Source organism: Chamaea fasciata, unplaced genomic scaffold, assembly GCF_029207755.1.
Source record: "Chamaea fasciata isolate MVZ Bird 193981 ecotype frontalis unplaced genomic scaffold, bChaFas1.0.hap1 SCAF_13, whole genome shotgun sequence".
Lineage (NCBI taxonomy): Eukaryota > Metazoa > Chordata > Aves > Passeriformes > Sylviidae > Chamaea > Chamaea fasciata.
The window spans coordinates 8,789,211-8,807,164 of record NW_027094098.1 but is presented as its reverse complement, the minus strand read 5'-3'; the positions used below and the strand labels follow the sequence as shown (position 1 = coordinate 8,807,164).

At 44.9% G+C, this 17,954-nt stretch overlaps 1 protein-coding gene across 4 annotated transcripts in view; it reads right to left on the bottom strand.

Annotated features, from left to right (window-relative positions):
• Nucleotides 1-272: 272 nt before the first annotated feature.
• The window catches only part of FLNB (filamin B), a 71,066-nt gene continuing 53,384 nt past the window's right edge, over nucleotides 273-17,954 (bottom strand). For 2 of the 4 annotated variants that reach the window (XM_066195639.1, XM_066195635.1), the window contains 17 exons: nucleotides 17,184-17,258; nucleotides 16,375-16,477; nucleotides 15,350-15,490; nucleotides 13,698-13,826; nucleotides 13,048-13,221; nucleotides 12,736-12,894; nucleotides 12,158-12,361; nucleotides 11,459-11,611; nucleotides 11,023-11,145; nucleotides 10,192-10,458; nucleotides 9,818-9,955; nucleotides 9,612-9,727; nucleotides 7,669-7,801; nucleotides 6,482-6,658; nucleotides 3,896-4,114; nucleotides 2,723-2,926; nucleotides 273-1,997 (listed from right to left, as the gene is read on the bottom strand). In XM_066195639.1, the coding sequence (XP_066051736.1) occupies nucleotides 1,810-1,997; nucleotides 2,723-2,926; nucleotides 3,896-4,114; nucleotides 6,482-6,658; nucleotides 7,669-7,801; nucleotides 9,612-9,727; nucleotides 9,818-9,955; nucleotides 10,192-10,458; nucleotides 11,023-11,145; nucleotides 11,459-11,611; nucleotides 12,158-12,361; nucleotides 12,736-12,894; nucleotides 13,048-13,221; nucleotides 13,698-13,826; nucleotides 15,350-15,490; nucleotides 16,375-16,477; nucleotides 17,184-17,258 (2,703 nt within the window). In that variant the 3' untranslated portion in view covers nucleotides 273-1,809. The remainder of the gene's footprint in view (nucleotides 1,998-2,722; nucleotides 2,927-3,895; nucleotides 4,115-6,481; nucleotides 6,659-7,668; nucleotides 7,802-9,611; nucleotides 9,728-9,817; nucleotides 9,956-10,191; nucleotides 10,459-11,022; nucleotides 11,146-11,458; nucleotides 11,612-12,157; nucleotides 12,362-12,735; nucleotides 12,895-13,047; nucleotides 13,222-13,697; nucleotides 13,827-15,349; nucleotides 15,491-16,374; nucleotides 16,478-17,183; nucleotides 17,259-17,954) is intronic. The other 2 variants (XM_066195638.1, XM_066195637.1) reach the window with 2 other exon arrangements.

Sequence of the window (17,954 nt, the reverse complement as noted above, 5' to 3'; positions counted from 1 at the left end):
TTTTGTTTTAAAGGAAAAAAAAAAAAAAAAACAAAAAAAACAAAAAAGATTTCAGGGGAAAAAATTAATGGTTTTGAGGTTCTGCCCGAATTTTCATGGCTACCTGCACAGCCCATAGGCTATTTGGTCTGCCTGAAGTTGCTGTGTGGTGTAGTTTCAGTCTGAACTTCACTGACTACATATGAAAAGAATCCAATGTTGTTTTTAACATGCACATTTTAATGAAGCAAACATTTCTATTTAATAAGTTATAAGATACAATTTTACAATCCTGCATTTTATTCCAGTTTATTTTGTTTTTACTTTCTAGTTTACAATGTAGTGAGCATTTCACATTAAGGCACAAAAAAAAAAGCACAGTAAAAAAACCCCAACCTTCCTTTTTTCCCAGTAACTGTGCTGGAGAGTAGTACATCCACACATAATTACAGAACTGTAAGCATGAACTTCTCCCGAGGGCCAGCGCGACATGTCAAAAGGTTTTCAACAAATCCTACCTTCTCCAAATTGCAGAGTTTGATCTCATCAGGAGAGTTTACTAAAGCCCCAGCAGCTGACAGCAATTCAGATATGCACCTGGGAAGTAGTATGGAGTAATCCGGGATAAACAGACAAGTTACAAGGAAGTTTCCACTCCCTGACCCTCAGCAGAAATGCCTGTTGCAGCACAAAGAGGATTTCAGGAGAGATGAGTTTGCTTCAGGCATGTCCTTGGACTGAGATACAATAAAACATCTTGCACCAAAGAGGGGTTTGTTCATTTATGTTGCTATTATTGGTATTGCTATTACTGGTAACTTCACAGACCCACCCTGTGTCCCACTGCAGATGTGGGTCCCATTCCCAGGATGGCTTCTCTGCCCCATCTCAGCCACTGGCCTGGCCTGCAGCCTCCAGGGAAACCACTGGTCATCTTCTCAACACGTTGTGGTGCTCTGGACTGCAGTGACTCTGGGTCACACAGGTGACAGCCATGCCAGGCTTGGCAAGTTCAGGGGCTTTATTAACCCAACCAACCCAGGGCTTGTTCTTCAACCCAAAAGAGTGTGGGGGGGGGGTTACCTGTAAAGTTACAGAAACATCACCAGCATCCCAAGCTCGTTAAAAACTGCATTACTAGCATCATGGCCAAAAAGCTACCTGTCTCTAGAGTTACAAAGCATTAACATAGAGAGGCTGAAAGCTTACAGGAAGTAATTTTCAGTCTGCTTTTGGTTTGCTATAAAAGAGAAACTTTTTCTACATGTAAACCATTAGCAAAGCATTTTCAGACACATTTTAAATTTGAGTGGTAAAGCTACTTAGAATAGCTTTTTATAATGTTAAGCGTTAAAATTGATCAAGTATACAAAGGCACCTATTATAGTACCAGTTTTACCTCATTTCTTTACAGAAAAGAATTTGAACTGGGGACAGCCCAAGTCATATTCCATAACTAAAATGTAAAGTCTCCAGTCAAATAAAATCAGTAGTTAAGATACCCAATTACAAAGACAAATTCCAGTTTTCAATTAACATCTAAAGTCTTTAACATCCGCAAGGGAAATTAGTGTCTAGTCATCCACATGATTCTCCAAACATTAACAGTGACCCGGACATACTACAAAGGTACAATTTGAAGAGATATTAAATAAATTGACATTAGGTTGGTAAGTAGGACAGAAGTGAAATGCTTGTAAAAACAGTTACAGAGTTTATGTCTGACTATTGAAATGTGAGCCGTGTGTATCTAGAAACTGCATTTTGCAACACGACTGCAATACAACTCTACATCTGAACTGCGAGTGCAGAGAGCACCTGACAGCGCGTTTATGGAACGGTGACATGGAAGGGACTCCCAGGAATGTGCTCGTCACCCCACTTCACTGCCAGGACATAGTCCCCCCTTTCCTTGACGACATAAGTGACGTTGTACTGATGGCTGCCCAAATGCTTGATGGACACCTCTTCGCACGGTATTGTAGGTCCGTGGACGCCAACCAACAGCATGTTGGAACCTAGAGCAAAACATACAACTGTTAAAATCCTTGAGCTTAAAAAAGGCAGCATGGTTGTACCATAATATATTGGCTCTGTAACACATGAATTTTGTTATTTTAATTCACAGAGTGGTAGCTGAGCCATACCTCAGATTAATTTGGTATAAGAAGGAATTTTACATTAAAAAGCTTTCAACCTCATAGAGGTGAGGGTTTATCTGTACTATTTGCCAAACCTGACAGGTTACCACTATCTAACTACAGGTTACCACTAAGTAGAGCACAAGAGCCATCCATGCTGCTTGTGAAAACAAGCTGGTATTGCTTTACAAGTACTTCATCAGAAGTTAATAGCAGGGGCCAGTGGACACAGCTGGCCTGTAATCCACCCACCACAGAGCTCCCAGATGATGATGATGACCATCAAAGGTTACAGGAACACCATGCATTACATGCTACAATGCACCACAAGGGTTGCTTAAGTTCAGCAACCTGTTTGTTCTCATGCCATAACCCTGTGGTTCATTCAGCAGCACCTGGCTCAGACAAAGCCATCTGGAGAGGAACTAGCATCTTTACGGCCTCTGTAGTAGGACTGACTTGGTGAGCACAGTACAGTATCTGGCATTTTCCTTTAGTACCAGATCATTACCTCAAGCTCTGAATCTGCAAGTTGGTTTAGGGAAAAAAATGCCCAGCTAAACCACCAACCCTGAACATCCACCTGGTTCCCGTATCCATACCTGCTTTGCTGCAGTCCACAGAGAAGGAGCTTTTCTGACCCACAAAAGCCTTTGAGAGTCCTGCTCCCCGGGAAACCACTTTGCTGGCATCTGAGGTGGATTTGGGAATGGCACTATAGCAAGTTTCAGTTGATGACCTTGTCACCGACTCTACCAGGATGGAAGAGGTTTCGTTGGCACTGCCTGGGCTAACCAGTCGCTGCCCTGGAAACAGAAAAGGTTTCTGACATTCAGATTTGCCCCATCTGAAAGGCATCCATAAGGACGTTTCGAAACTCTCCTAATGACTAGCATGCATTCTGCATCCAAAATGCATTTTTGGAGAGGAGCAATTTCCTGCTTAGGTTTTTAAGCTGACATCTTCCAGCACCGCTGGCAACAATCCCATCCCAGAGCCCTCAAGTGGCTAAAGGACCACAGGAACTTCAGGATTCATTAAGCAAAGCGGGTTGCTTAAGAAGAGTTAATTGTGCTCCAATCACCAAATGCCAAAAATTACTTGAGTTGGCAGAAAAGCAGGTGCAACTTTGCAATAACCCATTTTGAAAGCAGAGCATGTCCCAGCCTGGGGGAGCACAGTCCCTGCCACCCTCTCCCAAGAACATCACCACACTATGGGCACCACAAGAGGGTTCACAAGTTCAGGGGCAGCAGCAGAGATGAGCTTGAGCCTGCGCTTAAACACAGTGCTGGAGAGAGAGCAGGCTTCCTAAACCAGCCTTCCTCACTGCACCTAGGAACCTCCCAGACATTAGGAGGTGGGGAGCCTCCCTGACCTTTGGCTAGGTGATACCTGCACCAAAATGAGACCAAGAGAGGCAACACATGCTACAGGTGAGCAGGTTTCAGGCTTTGAGGGTGGGGAGAAATGGGTAAATAAGTCATATTTCCCTGCGACCCATGCAAGACCCTAGCACTAGACTGGGACTTAATATTACCCCATAAAGCTGTTTCATGGCCCATCACTGAGTCAAGCTGCCAGGCTCCGTGACTACTGCTTCTGTAGCTGCTCCTGAGACCCCTCATCTAGGCTTTGGAGGCGATGGGAAGAAATGTTTTGCTTCTCATGGGGTTGGGAATCTAGACCAGAACACCACATTGTCTCAGGAGGATGTTTTCACTGAATGACATGACCTGCCTCAGGCACAGAGTAAATACTAGTTAGCTTTTTACCTGTAACCTTTGCCTTGAAAGGGCTGCCCACTATGTGGTTAGGTCCACCATATTTAACTCCAATTAAATAGTTTCCTGGAGCCATGGGTGTGTACATGACTTTGTAACCTTCTGGAGTTTCCTGGCAGTCCATTTTCACCTTTGATGGCCCTTCAATTGTAACAGAGAGGGTACCTGGACCAGCCTTGGTCGTGTTAATGAAAAACTCCGATTGCAGTCCTAGAAAGACGTAGCACAGTGAGACACACTCTTCCTCACACCCGATGTTACACACGCAGCCTCAGGCATTAAATAAGGGGTAATTCGGCGCAAGATCAGTCTGCCCAGGGCTGCAGGCAGGGAGGGACACCACATCCACCCCAGCAGCCTTGCACAGGCCAGCCCAAATGGAGCTCTGCACCCCTGGCAGCCTCCCCAGCTTCATCCTGTTCCCTCCTCCAGTTAGGTTGTGACTGTGTGGGAGAAGGGGTCATGAGAGCCCTTCAGGACTCAAATGGAAGTCATTTGGTATCAAAAAACTGGCTTAGAAAACAAGAGCTTTTCTGCTGGGCATCAGAGTCCACACCCACGCAGCTCCAGCATGGCTAAGTTTGGGAGAGCTCCCAGCTGTCTCGCTGCCTGGACTGCAAATCAGCAGTGAAGAGCCCACAAGAAAGCAAGAAAGACAAGGGGCAGAAGATGGCCTGGAGGAGACGGGTGTTTGAACTGCTCGGCAACAGCACTCCAAGCAGTTTGTGGAAACAAAAGCTTGTTTAATTACAGCATCTGGTTAACACAGCTGAATTATTGCTGCTAATACTAAGCCAATGACACGATGCCAGCAACACAAGAAAAAATTAAGTAAGGCTTTCAGCCCCCAAATAATTTAGTGTCAGACTCTGGCCTCAAATATTTATGATCTTTGGGCTGTTGCATGAGACACTGTTGCAGAGGAATAAAGTGCTCAGGCTCACTCAAAACCAGGATGGCCATGGGAAAGTTTACTGCTGCTGAGATGGAAGCAAAAAGACGTGGGAATAAACTCAGGAGAAGTTTCTAGCCTCCCCACAAAAGAGGTTGCTGTGTCGCAATGCTGGAAGAGCCCAGCTCCCACAGAGTGCAATCCTCCAGCGCTCCAGCAGCCCATCCCCCTGGCACCGCCACCCTGGGAGGTCAGGCATCAGCCCACAATGCCCTGCTCAACTGGAGAGAAGTTAATTCTCAAAGCCAGCAAGCTTCACGGCTTCTTGGTAAGAGCTCTTGCTCCAGAGGCACTGCTTTTTCCTGTGGCCCAGATGAAGGCTCGCATTGTTGGAGGCTGCAGACGCTCAGCCCTCCCAGGGGGACGGTTCAGGTGCTCAGCCACTGAAACCCCGACACTGAGTCATTGTTCTGAAACGCTGCTCAGCAGCTCCCAGGGCACTGCACTTTTGGCAGTGGCCAGGATTCAACAACGGAGCACAGAGCAGCTTTGCTGAAATTAAACAGTCTATTTAGATTAAAAACAACCCCAAGCACCTTTATAGATGAAGAAATATTCCTCTGTCCCTGATGCATCACTGACTAGTATTAATGAGTGCTTTTGTTTCCACCTATTAAAGGAGCTCAAGCTACATCTTTATTTTATAGAGTGTATCTGCATGTTTCCAAAACCAACTGCTTGGTTTCTCCAGAACAGCAGAAGCTTTGATTGAATAACTGCAGTACTTTTTTTTTTTTTTTTCCACAGGGAGAAAAAAATATATGAAATGGAATCCATAGGAGACAGCAGTGGATAGGACAAAATGAACTAGCTATTCTGTTACACAACAAAGGGAAAGAAAAATAATCATTTAACTCTGCTATTTACCTGTGTGTGTGGCCTGAGCAAGAACACAAATAAATCAAAGTGCATATCCTGGAATGTTTTCATACTTACTAAGGGCACAAATCATAGAAATGAAAAAACAAACCCTAAACCCTACATTCTCGAGTTGAGAACTATCAGATGAGGGAGCCAAAGCTGACAACGAGATGTCAGATTTCCAAGAAGAAACTGTTCACACTGCATCTGGAGCATGCATAGCACACTACCAACAGAACAACCCACCTTCTCCCTAGGGTTTACATATCCTACTACATTTCACTTGAGATTTCTTAGAGGTGCAAGCAACAAAGGGAAGGTAACAGGGTACACCCTCGTACCCATTTAATTAACACAAATTAAACAAGATTCCTTCATCTCTACACAGCCAACTCAGACGTCTTGTTCATGTGTGGACGGGAGCCAGAGCATCTTCCAGAGCTCAAGGGACCACTGAGGTGGAGATAAGCTAACCAGCAGAACTGTAGTCCAGCTACTAACCAACAGTTCGGTGAATGCACATTGCAGTTGCTGATTTACAGAAGTTTTAAGTTTGTTAAGGCTCAGTATAGGCTGCAGACTTGTGAGTGATGGTTATAAGGCATGAGCGTGCTAGAAAGCAAAATTAGCCTGCAGTCAGGTCAGCAGAGAATGTGGGTTAGTTCAGCTGCCTTAGCAGGTGAAGTCGTGTAAAAGTATGCCTAGAAATAAGTTCTGTATGTCTCAAAGCCCAGGTGCAAGCAGGTCAGGAGGAGAAGAATTACCCGTGGTGCCAGTCTCCAGGCCAGATCCGTAGGCCATGACAAGGGCAGGGTTGCCCGCCTGGCCGGGCTCGCCCACGCGCACTTTGAAAGGGCTGCCCACCACGTGGCTCCCGTTGAACTTCACATCGATGGAGTGGACGCCGTTCTCGTGGGGGATGAACCGAACGGCGTATTTATCTGCAAACAGAGAAGGGGCTCTTCTGACAAATCAGAGGCAACAATCCAACCATAAACCAGCAATTAAACCCAACACGGGGCTGATTAGCAATCTGAGCTTCTGAAAGCCTTTGACATATTTTGGTCCCAGTTTAAGTGAACTCTGCTACATGAGCTGCTAAACTTGTATTTAAGCAGGAAAATGCTGTATTTATCACAGAAGGTATTACAACTTGTGTTTTCACCTTATTCACTATGACTTGATCTCAACTGTCGTCTAGTCTGAGGGTTACTTGCCTCACTCATGCACCAAACATGAAATCTGAATCACACCTCAATCTGTTGGCAGCTGAGGGAGCCGTGTGTAGAAGAAAAGCAGCTGGTCAGAGCAACCCAAATCTTACCAGTGAGCTGAGTGTGCTGCTCTGACACCACACCTTTATCTAATGAAGTCATTTAGCAATTTGCTGATATTTCACTTTTTTGATTGCATGTTAACTCAGAGGCGGGACTGATCTCCCCCAGCTGGACAGCTGCTGTCTGTTCACAGTACAGACCATAACTCATACAGACCTCAAGTGAAAAAGAAAAGCTCACTGCTGAAACAGGTATTGAGCTTTCTGTAGTGTTTACTTATAGACAGTTTCCTTGACGTTTCATGTGAAGGAGTGAGTGTGAGTTAAAAATAAACTATTAGTCAAAAACTGAAGCATAGCTTTGAGAAATAAACTTCTTCCCCGGTTAAATTCAACAACCACATCATACTTAATTTATTACTAATGTCACTGTACCTTCACTTGCAGGCCAAGACCTAAATACTTCTAATTTACAAGTTGGGGCTCAGTCAGTTCACAGGAAAACATGGATATAACCCTGATTGAACAGCTCTTGACACCAATAAGTTGTTTTCCAAGCAACATGCTCATCCCTGGGACACACTATGTGTAAGCCAAAAGAACTGAATACCCAGTGTGGCAGCAAGTGCTTTGGAGGTCATGCAATTGTTTTGATCATCACCAAGTTGCGCTCACCTGGCTCCAGCTCAGACACATGGCACTCTTCAACAGCTCCAGAGGGGCTGTGGACTTTAGCATCGATCTTGCCCTTTGCCCCGTTCAGCCTTATAGCAAAGGATGCTGGCTGATTAACTTTTAATCCAGACTCCTGAGAATGCAACAGTCAGATTATCAAATTCAAACTTTCATTTCAGACAGCACAAGATTTGTGGCAGGGAAATAACCACTTCACCATGAGGATTTTTTAGACTTTAAAAAAAGGCATAAAGTTGTGACTTGCATTAATTCTCAAATCAGAAGCTCTCTCCCTCTTAGGGGGTGGCTGATTTAGGAGTCACCCACATTGGCTAGGCTGACTTTTCCCGTGGTAACAGACTGTTTTTGGAAGCCAGACGATTGCACCACATCAAGGAGAGGCAGGTTTACAATACTAGTCACCCGTTATCACTGAGGTCAGTCCTCGGTATTCAGGCACTTGATTTAAAGGATGCTTAAGCTATAGCTCCATTTTCAGCCCATTCATTCATTCCAGATTCATTCAGGGAAAAGCCTCTGATAATCCAAATGTCTGAAAGAGTAATATGCATGTTTATATTTGCCACAAGAGGCTGCATTTAGAATGCCACCACAAGACGACTCCAACATGAAAAAGTAATTTAGAACACAAAACCAGATGTTGTGGTGCTGTCAGGCCATTGGTGGAAAGCAAGGCAGCTCCACATCTGAGCCACAGTGGTCCTCGACCAGCACAGCCCATGCAGCTATCCAGCAGTAATATCTCACACTTAACATACTTTACCTCATTTTGCTTTCAACTAAATCCTGAAGAGAGAAATAAATGCAACTGAGTAGAACTGAGGTACAACGTATAAACAAGTCCCTGATGTGGATTTAGTGGAGGCTGATGCTGCACACAATGGACTCTGTTAAGGAATACTCAGCTTTATCTGCCTCTCCAGGACTTAATTGAAGTGTGAGTATTCCTGTCAAAGAGTCTTTAAATGAAACACAAGGTAAACATCAATACCACAGCGACTAATTAACGCCCTTGTAACTCCTGGTTAGAAGAGATACTATCGGATCAGGCTGTCATGGTTCATTAACACAGCCGAGGGGGAGAATTCCTGCAGCCCAGGCAAACTCCTAGGGATCACAGCTGGGACATAACCAAAAAAAGCCTTAACTGAAGTACTAATCACCACTCAAGGAGGACTGAGGTACAGTATATTTAGACACAGATTCTCAGTCTCACATCCAAGCTTCTGGCTTTGGAGATCTCAGTCAGGCCTTTAATGTTACTTGTATTTTAATGCCTGTAACCACACATATACATAAATTATATGGTGAGGTTACCAGATGAGCCCAGACCAGCTACAAAGCTGTGATTCACTCTGGGATTCACTACCTTTCATGAGTCATCTGAGCTGCGATTCTGTGGTTTTGTGACATCAGCCAGAGCAAATCTGCACCCTGACCTCACAGTGGGGGCACCTCGGTCCGCCTGGCCAGGCTGCAGTAATGTCCCAGCCATGCAGCCCTGCGCTACCTCACCCATGGAAATGCAGCTCTTCATGCACGTGCCAAATGAGGAACTTGGTACCAGCATGATCACTGGTGGTTCACCTCTAAATTTCATTTCTCCTTATCCTTCCCCTAGCTAATGCCATGGGAAACACGTCTTAGTTCTTCCAGTGCTATTTCTGGTGCCTTTTATTTGTAATTCCCAAGTGTTATCACTTGTAACACACTCAGTTGAGCCTTCTGCCTTTGAACTCTGGCTAGCCAGTTACCCAGGGGCCAGCTGCCAAAAATCTCTCTGGCTGCAAGCTGAGCTTGAAAACGAGCACCAACCAAGAAAAGGCTATTACTAAGAAGAAGGGACAATCATTTTGGTTTTGGAGAACAAGGACGAAATCAGTCTCTGTGGTAAGGTATAGAGATGTTTCCTTATGTCTCACCTGAAGACTAGTGACAGTGAGCCTGCGAGCATCATCGGAGGGGGCGATGACAGGAACCAGGTAGGGGCTTTCGGGAATGTGCTCATCATTGAACTTTATGGACACCTCATAGTTGCCTGCAGAGAGAAGAGAAGCAGTGAGTGCCCTTAGTTTCTTTGAAAGTCACAATCAGTGTTGTTTCCATGTGATTTGGTCTCAGGACATACCTGGCTCTTGAACTATATATGATGCACCACAAGATCCATCTTTATGGTCATCAAAGGTGATTTCTGCTTTACTTGGGCCTTCTACAGCAATAGACAGTCCTCCAGCTCCAGCTTCCCGTGTCCATATGCTGAACTCAGCTGTTGAAACACACGAGACCACACACAAGAGTAAGTTTGCTGCTGTTGCTGGGTTGCAGCTTCCTCCTAATAGACTTTAAAGTTTCACTTGAGCGTATTTGAAGAATAGTAGCTCACCCCACCATCCTGGGAGGTACTGTTTAGCAGTTTCTCCAGGAGGCTCCTGTAAGCCAAAACATTGCACTGCAGACCTGCACACAGCAGATTCTGGAGCCCACTGAGAGCAGAGAACTCACCTGGAACACCTGTCTCTCCACGCTCCAGCCCCGGGCCTCCAGCTCTCACTTTATGGGCTCCTCCCTCGCCCAGCGGCCCCACAGTGAACTGGAAGGGGCTGCCTGGCACCGGCTGCCCTTTGTATTTGACATCCACAGTGTGGACCCCCATTTCTTGCGGCACAAAGCGTACACAGTAAGTGTTTTTATCACACTCCACAATTTCAGCATCGAAGTTTCTCCCAGAGGGACTGGTTACCTGAGCTGTCATATCAGCACAATCTATTTCTATCAAGAAGAAAAAAAAAAAAGTAGATTAGAAAGTGACAAAGGGTTTTGGAAGCCAGACCTGAGCTCAAGTGATTACCCAGTACAAATAACAGAAGAGGCACACATATGCCCATTGCATGCTCAGCTGTGTGCTTCTGAGCAGAAAACCTGGCCAGCTGCAGCTTCCCAGGTGCTACAGAGGCAGATGAAGTGGCTGGATAAGTGCAGCCAGCTAAGCCTGGCCTACATGATTCACAGTTTCCAGACAGCAGTACAAACATTTAACAGCTAACATGATCTTAAAACCCTGCAGCTAGAGTGAGCTGTGCAGCCCATTCTCCAGCCTGCTGTACACAGAAGAAGTTAAATTAAGGCCTCACCAGTATTTATTTCTCTGTGCGTTGATCATGGTTATGCATATTTTTAACTGTTTGACAAGACATACTACCAGTGTTTCTTTTCTAAGCTCTGTTAATACGAGGATGGCTTTACAAAACTGAAGTTCATCTTTTCCCTGCTTCAAGTACCCCATACTACACAAGTGCAAGCTATGGTTTTAGTGATAAGGATGTTGTTGCTTACCTGGGATTTTTAGGTTCAGATCACAAATGCTTCCTACTGTTGCAACAGAGGGAGCCCGTCTTGTTCGTGTGATGCTCTCCTTAACTCTTCCTTCACCACTGATCTTCACACTAAATGGACTGCCTGTAAGTATCACAGCAAGTCATTCCTTCTCTGCTTATTATACACGCCACTGAGGGCAAGAATAAAAGCTTCCTCTGACTTGTAGGGGATCATAGGGGAACTTTTATACCCAACTAACAGTCAGGCCCAAGTCAAATACACCCACAGAACCAGAACAGTTTTGGACGCCCGCTGCTTGGGAAGAACCTCGTCGAATCTTTGGGACTTATGGTCTAAGCCAGATCACACAGCCCACCCACAGTTCCAGAGCACTGGTCAGCCAGATAAGACTTCTGTTGTACTTATCAAAAATTTGCCCAACACTTCTGCTTACCTGGAATATGTTCGTCTGCAAATTTAGTGGACACAATGTACACACCAGGTACAGTTGGAAAATAGGATACTTTGCAAGTTCCATCTTCTAGATCTTCAGTTTGGATCTCTACCTTACTGGGTCCTTCAACTGCCAGGGAGATCCCACCATAACCTACAATACAGATAATTAGCCTCAGATTTGCAAAGCTCTGCTCTAAATCTGAGATAAAATAGTCCAAACCCATAGCAGGTGCTAGTTGGTAGGTTTGTATCACAACGGGCACATTGCATGATGCCTTAATGACATTTCTTTGTTCCTAATCAGTCAGAGGCACAGCATGCATTCAGCTCCTAAAATTCTCTGACTATATACCCTTTTATTTCAATAATGTTGAAAAGTTATCTACCAAGCTAAAAAGTTATCCAAGACTCCACATTAAACCAACAGGGAAATAAGTATCTTCCTCATTTCCTTCTTGCTATACCAAATGATACTAGAGCCAGCACTGCCCCAGTGACAGTGCCTGTTGGTTGCAACAAAGAACTTACAAAGCATATTCTAAGTTAATAGTACTATCTGTGGCTAATAACTGACAATAATGACTGTGTTTAATGGCAGCTGCTGCTTTGCAGCTTGCATGCTGAGGGAGGCAGTACTCTCGTGTAGAGTCAGTATATATCTGATAGCATCTTATGATCCCTTTGTGAGGGAACTAACCAGCATCTCTTGTGTCTACAATGAAGTCACACATTTCAAAGGTTCGTCCTTCTACCAAACCACGTCCAAAAACTCTTGCCCGTCTGGCATCCCCGATCTCAGACTGGACCACCATGATTGTTACGGGGCTGTTTGGTACATGGCTCCCATTTTTCTTGATGCTAACCAGATGTTCTCCTACTTCCCGTGGAATGAATGAAATGCCTACAAAGCAGAGAAATGTGAGAAATTTATTCAGTTTTTGTTCATGTTATACTTGATTTAAATGCCTTGATCACACCAAGAAATGAAATACTGGAAGAGCACTCTTTACTCATATTGAAGAGTTGCTCTCAAGTGGACCACAAGGCCATTCATATGTGCTGACAAAACCCACTTCAGTTGCAATCTGGCACGTCACATGCAAGCTAAGATAAGAGGTCATTCTTCGTACTTTTTTTGTCTTTGGACAACTGTAGCAAACACTTTCAACTACTTGGTTGGACAACACTCTTCTGGGAAGGAGCAAAGAAATCAGTCATTTTACAAAGCAAAGCAAACTGGAGTAAAGGCTATCACAGTAATCTCTCAGAGCTTACCAATGTGGTTATTGGGCAGCCTCTTCAGAAGACAAGGCTCATCACGACCAGATGGGGCTTTAATGCTGGCTGTTAAGAGACTGAGATCAGTCTCATTGATATCCAACATGAAGTCAGCAGCAGAACCGAGCTTAACCTGAGACCGTCTTCTGTTATCATCTGAATACATAAAGAGAAACGAGTCACAAAACATTACAAAGTTAAGTGCAGAACAAGACAGAGGACTTCAAATTCCTGCCACAAACCAGGTTCCCCATGCTATCCGAGGTTAATGTTTAATATGAAGTGCTTCCAGAAGTTTAAACTTTATACCTGTGATCTTGGCTGTGAATGGACTGCCCGGAATGTGTTTGTCATTGTATTTGACCAGGATGCTGTAGTTCCCAGGTAGAGTAGGCAGGTATGTGACTGTGCATGTCCCATCTTTGTTATCAATGCAACTGATCTCTGCTTTTGAAGGTCCTTCAATAGCCAAGTCCAGCCCACCTAGGAAAAAAGTAGAGTGGCATTTCTATAAATCTTTGTGAACACCAGGTCCAAAAATTTGGTCCAAAGAGAAATATCCAGTACCTTGTACTCAAATGGAGCTTAAATGCATGTCTTCAAAGGTCAGCAGCAAAACCAGCTCAGACTAATCCACTAAGGCCACAGTTCTATTCAGTCTTTAGATTTACTTACAGTTATTCCATGCCCAGTCATCATTCACTAAATTTAAGCTGCTTTCAGTTTACTTTAAATTAAACAAATAATTTGCACCCTATACCACAGGGTACATCTACTGCTTTCAGGAAGGGGCAATAAACCAGTTTTTACTGCAAGTTACAGCCTGATATTTGCATAAATCGTTTGTGTCACATCAGAGATACATAGTTGGACAGATGAATGTGAATTAAAGCCAATGTGCATTACACTGCCAAGAAGTTCCTTATTTAGGGTAGGATGGGTTTAAGGAACTGACTTACCCTCTCCTGCATCTTCTGTGACAATGGTGAAAGTTGCTGGTTTATTCGCAACCCCATAAATGAGGCCAGGCCCATAAGCAGAGACACTGCCACTGTTGGGGTAATTGACATAGAACTGCAGAGGACTCTCTAAAGGGGAAAAAACCAAAAAGCAGCGCTTTTAAGGATGAGTGGTCTGGACTACAAGAACTGATACCCATCTTCTTTAATGCACTTCTCATTACATGGTATCTGAAAAACCTTATTGTGACTGTAATGCACTTAAAAACCAAGTAAGTCTCCATTTCAATCCTCAAAAGATACTGTTCCACAATTTGTGCCACATTCATTCATGGAAGAGTGTTACTCTAGTTACCACAGATAAGCTTAAAGGATGTTGTAAAGGGTCTAGTTCTTTCCAAGTTTATTTTTAGCACATTAAATCAGAACATGACTCAGAAGCAGGCTTTCAGTTCAGGCACTGATTCTGAGTTACGGTAGCCCAGAATTAGGAACTAGCACAGCACATAGTCTGACTCAATGAACCTGAACTAGCAAATTTGAAGGGTATCCAAAAATGTATTGGCCAGCCTCAGATTAGGTAAGCTGGTGCACAAGAACAAAAAGTACAGTCACCAACAACCAATAATGGTTTCAAAAAAAGGCACAGATAGTTCTTCAGTCCAAAGTTAGATTTTGCAGCTGAGACAGTAAAAAGTTTGATTCATGACAACCTTCATGAAGGAAGCACTATGGCACATCATCTTTCTATCCCAGCACAGGGTAAAGGTCTTCGTGAACCAAGACATCAGACAGGTCAGCACCTATGGAGCTGCTATATCCATAAAGAGCTGAAGGACTGAAGCAGCACCATGCATCACACTGCTGAGCTCCCTACTTCAGCCTAAGTTACCCTGTGTTTCTGTATGAACAGAACCAGCAGTCTCTCTCAGACAGTGCTGAAGGTATTTTGTCTCATTTCTACACATCCTTTTACAAGTCTGCCCCTTTCAGCCCAGCCCCCCAAAGCCAGCATGCCTGGAGAACCATAGGGCAGCCACAGCCTCCAGGCAAGGCAGTAGTTCCACTGGGGAGCTGGTGAAGCAAGGACAAAAGAAGAGAAATGGAACGAAAGGCAGTGGTTTCTGCTTGTTAAGAAGCAGTCAGGGAGGAAGAAAGGAAGATTGCAGCATAATATGCATGTTTTATTTTATTGCAATCAGATGTAAAGAGTAACTATAGTATTTCAGCCAATCAGTTCTCCCCACAGTTTGGAGATTTTTTGCCAATGCAGTTTTAAGGATAAACACAAACTGTAACTAGTAGTTTTGTTAAGCACCATGGCAGTAAATTTCAACCTGAAAAACTGGTAGTTAAAAAACAGTATGTTTCTTCTTCATAATAAAACAGCACAAAAAGCTAGTTTCCCAAAACCAAAATCCATTTTAAGCCTGGCTGGTACGACTAAACCACAATGGAAGCTCAAATGTGCTGGCACTTCTTTGCTTTAGTTCTCTCTGGACTACTTGCAGAGAAAGGGCGGCTGAACAGTAAAATAGCCTGGGCAGATCTTTCCACAGCATGTACAGCTTAGCTATAGAACCTCACCAGGGAGCAGATGCGTCAGCAGGACTCTGCACTCAGATTTGCATTGCCTGTTTTGTCAGACTTACCTGGGATGTGATTTCCCATGTATTTTATGTGCATTTCATGCAGCCCAACCTCAGTAGGAGCATATTTCACTGTTACTGTGCCATCTTTGTTATCTACGATATCTGGTGTATCCGTCTTTCCAGAGGGCATGTGTACTTCACCTACAAAAGGCCACCATGGGAGTTACGGAAGGAGAAGCTGCCTGTTTCCCCTCTCCCACCCACAGAGAATTGTCTAGCCATTTTAAACAAGCATTTTAAATTGCTAAATTCCTTACCCACAGGCACAAATAGAAGACTAATGAGAACACTAACCAGACATGTTTTCTGCTTAAGCTGCATGAATACAAGGCAGTGGTAGACATCTGGCAAACGGTCGTGTGACCTTACAAACTCTACGGGTGGGCAGGGCTGTTTGCTGCAGCCACGGAGCCTTTCACAGCAAGCTGCATAAAAAGTACTGATCTATCTCACAGCAAGATGCTCCCTCTTTCTGCTGCACTTTTGGAAAGGAAAGACTGACTGTTCCTTCAAGCTGGGACAGGCCAGGGCTTGGGGTGGGATTGCTAAGCTAGAGAGCAGAGGGGACACAGGCCTCGCGTGCAGGAGCTTAGTGCAACCAGGGTGCTACTGGAGCGACGCTCTCAGCTGCCAGACCTGTAGAAGAGGGGTCACCTGCTCTGGAGAAGGTGTGTAGCAGGAATGCAGAATTAACTGCTTTATCACATCTGCAGAAAAGAAACAATGGAGCTTTTCAAGGATGCACGTAGCTGCTCCAGAGGGGAAAAAGCATCAACAGGCCCTACAGTGCAGTAGCTCACAGCCTAGCACTGAAGGCCACAGCAACACCAAGAATCCTCACTTAACTTGAACCATTGAAGGGGCATATCTTACTCATCCTCAGTGGATGCCGCTCAGTGTGAAATTAAACAGCTACGCTGCTGGCAGGATACAAACCTCCCACACACACTGCGGTCTAGACCACCCAGTCTGTTAGCTGCAAATGGATAAAAAGCGTAAATCTCCCTGAGAGGCACTCCAGGTACCTGTTATTTCTCCTTTCCTTACAGCAAATGGGATAACCATATCAAAGGGCCTGAATCCCATGCCGTTCATGTCTCCGACAGGGACATAAGCTTCTTCTGTAACCTAAAGCAAGCAAAAACATGGGTCACTTCAAAAAGGCTGGTAGAGACAAATGAGCACTGAGCAACTCCCCTGCAAGCACAAGCAGAAGAGAGTGTGCAGTGATTATTGCAGCCAGCCAAGGACTGGGCTCAACCAGAGCAGTGTCCGGCCAAGCTCTCCTTTACAACACCACACTGCAGAGCAGAGCAAATCAAACACGGCACGGATGGAAGACATGCTGGAAAAAAGGAAGAGATAAAAATGGAATACAAAGGGATGGAAGACAATGTAGTGCACACAAGACCCAAAGTGGCTCCATCTGAAAGGATTTAGTTGCTTAAGGCCTGGAAGAGAAAGTGATTTTTAAATGGGGCAGAATGATTGCAACACAAAATGGACAAAAGAAACAAGTTTCACAATGCGACTCTGAACTCAAGATACTGTGATTTTACTGGGAAAACAAAGCAGTGCACTCAGGGTGCTTTTGCCAACAGCAGACATTTCAGAAGTTGAAGCTGTGGGTGCAGTGATCCTCTTCATTTTTACATGAGTTTATTTGGAGATTCCCTTCAAGCAGCAAAGAAAAAACAAGGTCTGGATCCCAAGAACAACTGATGGAACAGAAAGAATGAACACAGTGACCAGAGTGATCAAGCAGTCCCAAGAAGCAGGCTGTCATCTGAAATGGAAGACAGATGGGGAGCTGAAAAAAGTAAAAATTGTGTACCCAAGGGCGGAATCCGGGGGGGGAAGCGCCCACTGGCTCCTGCGACTGTGAGGTGACATCATCTGCATCTACAGCCTGGGCAGGGGTAGAGGCAAGTTAGTTGTTATTAGATGTTATTCTGGAACGCAGGCATTCCCACCTTCCATAATTCAGAACACACTACTCCTTCCAGTTCAACACTTTCCTCCCACAGTGTAGCCCCTCCAAGTCCTCTTGCCATTGCAAAGACCCGGATTCAGTCAGGGAAGCTGGGAAACTGCCCTTATCCACAGGCACTGGGGGAAGCCAGTACATGCCATTGTTGGATGCTTGGAAGTAGAAAGCTGTGCCTGAACACTGGTGGAACTGAATATCAGAGTTGCTTTCCTATGGGACTGATGCAGTGAGGGAAGGGAAAGGTTCAAACTAAAGATGAAAGTCCCTGAGCACTGCGGAGCACGATATGCCAGCTGGGAGGCAGGGGGCCCGGCTGCTGTGGGAAGGCTGGTCCGGCTCATGCACTTGGGTCAATGACCCAGCCTATGTCCAGACATAGCAGCAAAGCCATTCTTCTGATTTATAGCTGGAGCTGCGTTGTCAAGACGCCGAATGTGTTTTTCTTCCCCTGGCGCAGCCGCTCTTCTCACCAGGCATGCCAAGAGCATGACTTGCAAATTCCCATCTCTCCCATTAACCCGACACAAGTGGCTGGGACTGACACCCACGCAGGCAGCTCCCCCGCAAGGCTCTGCCATCCCAGCGCCTCCTGCCATTTACACCACTGCAAATCAC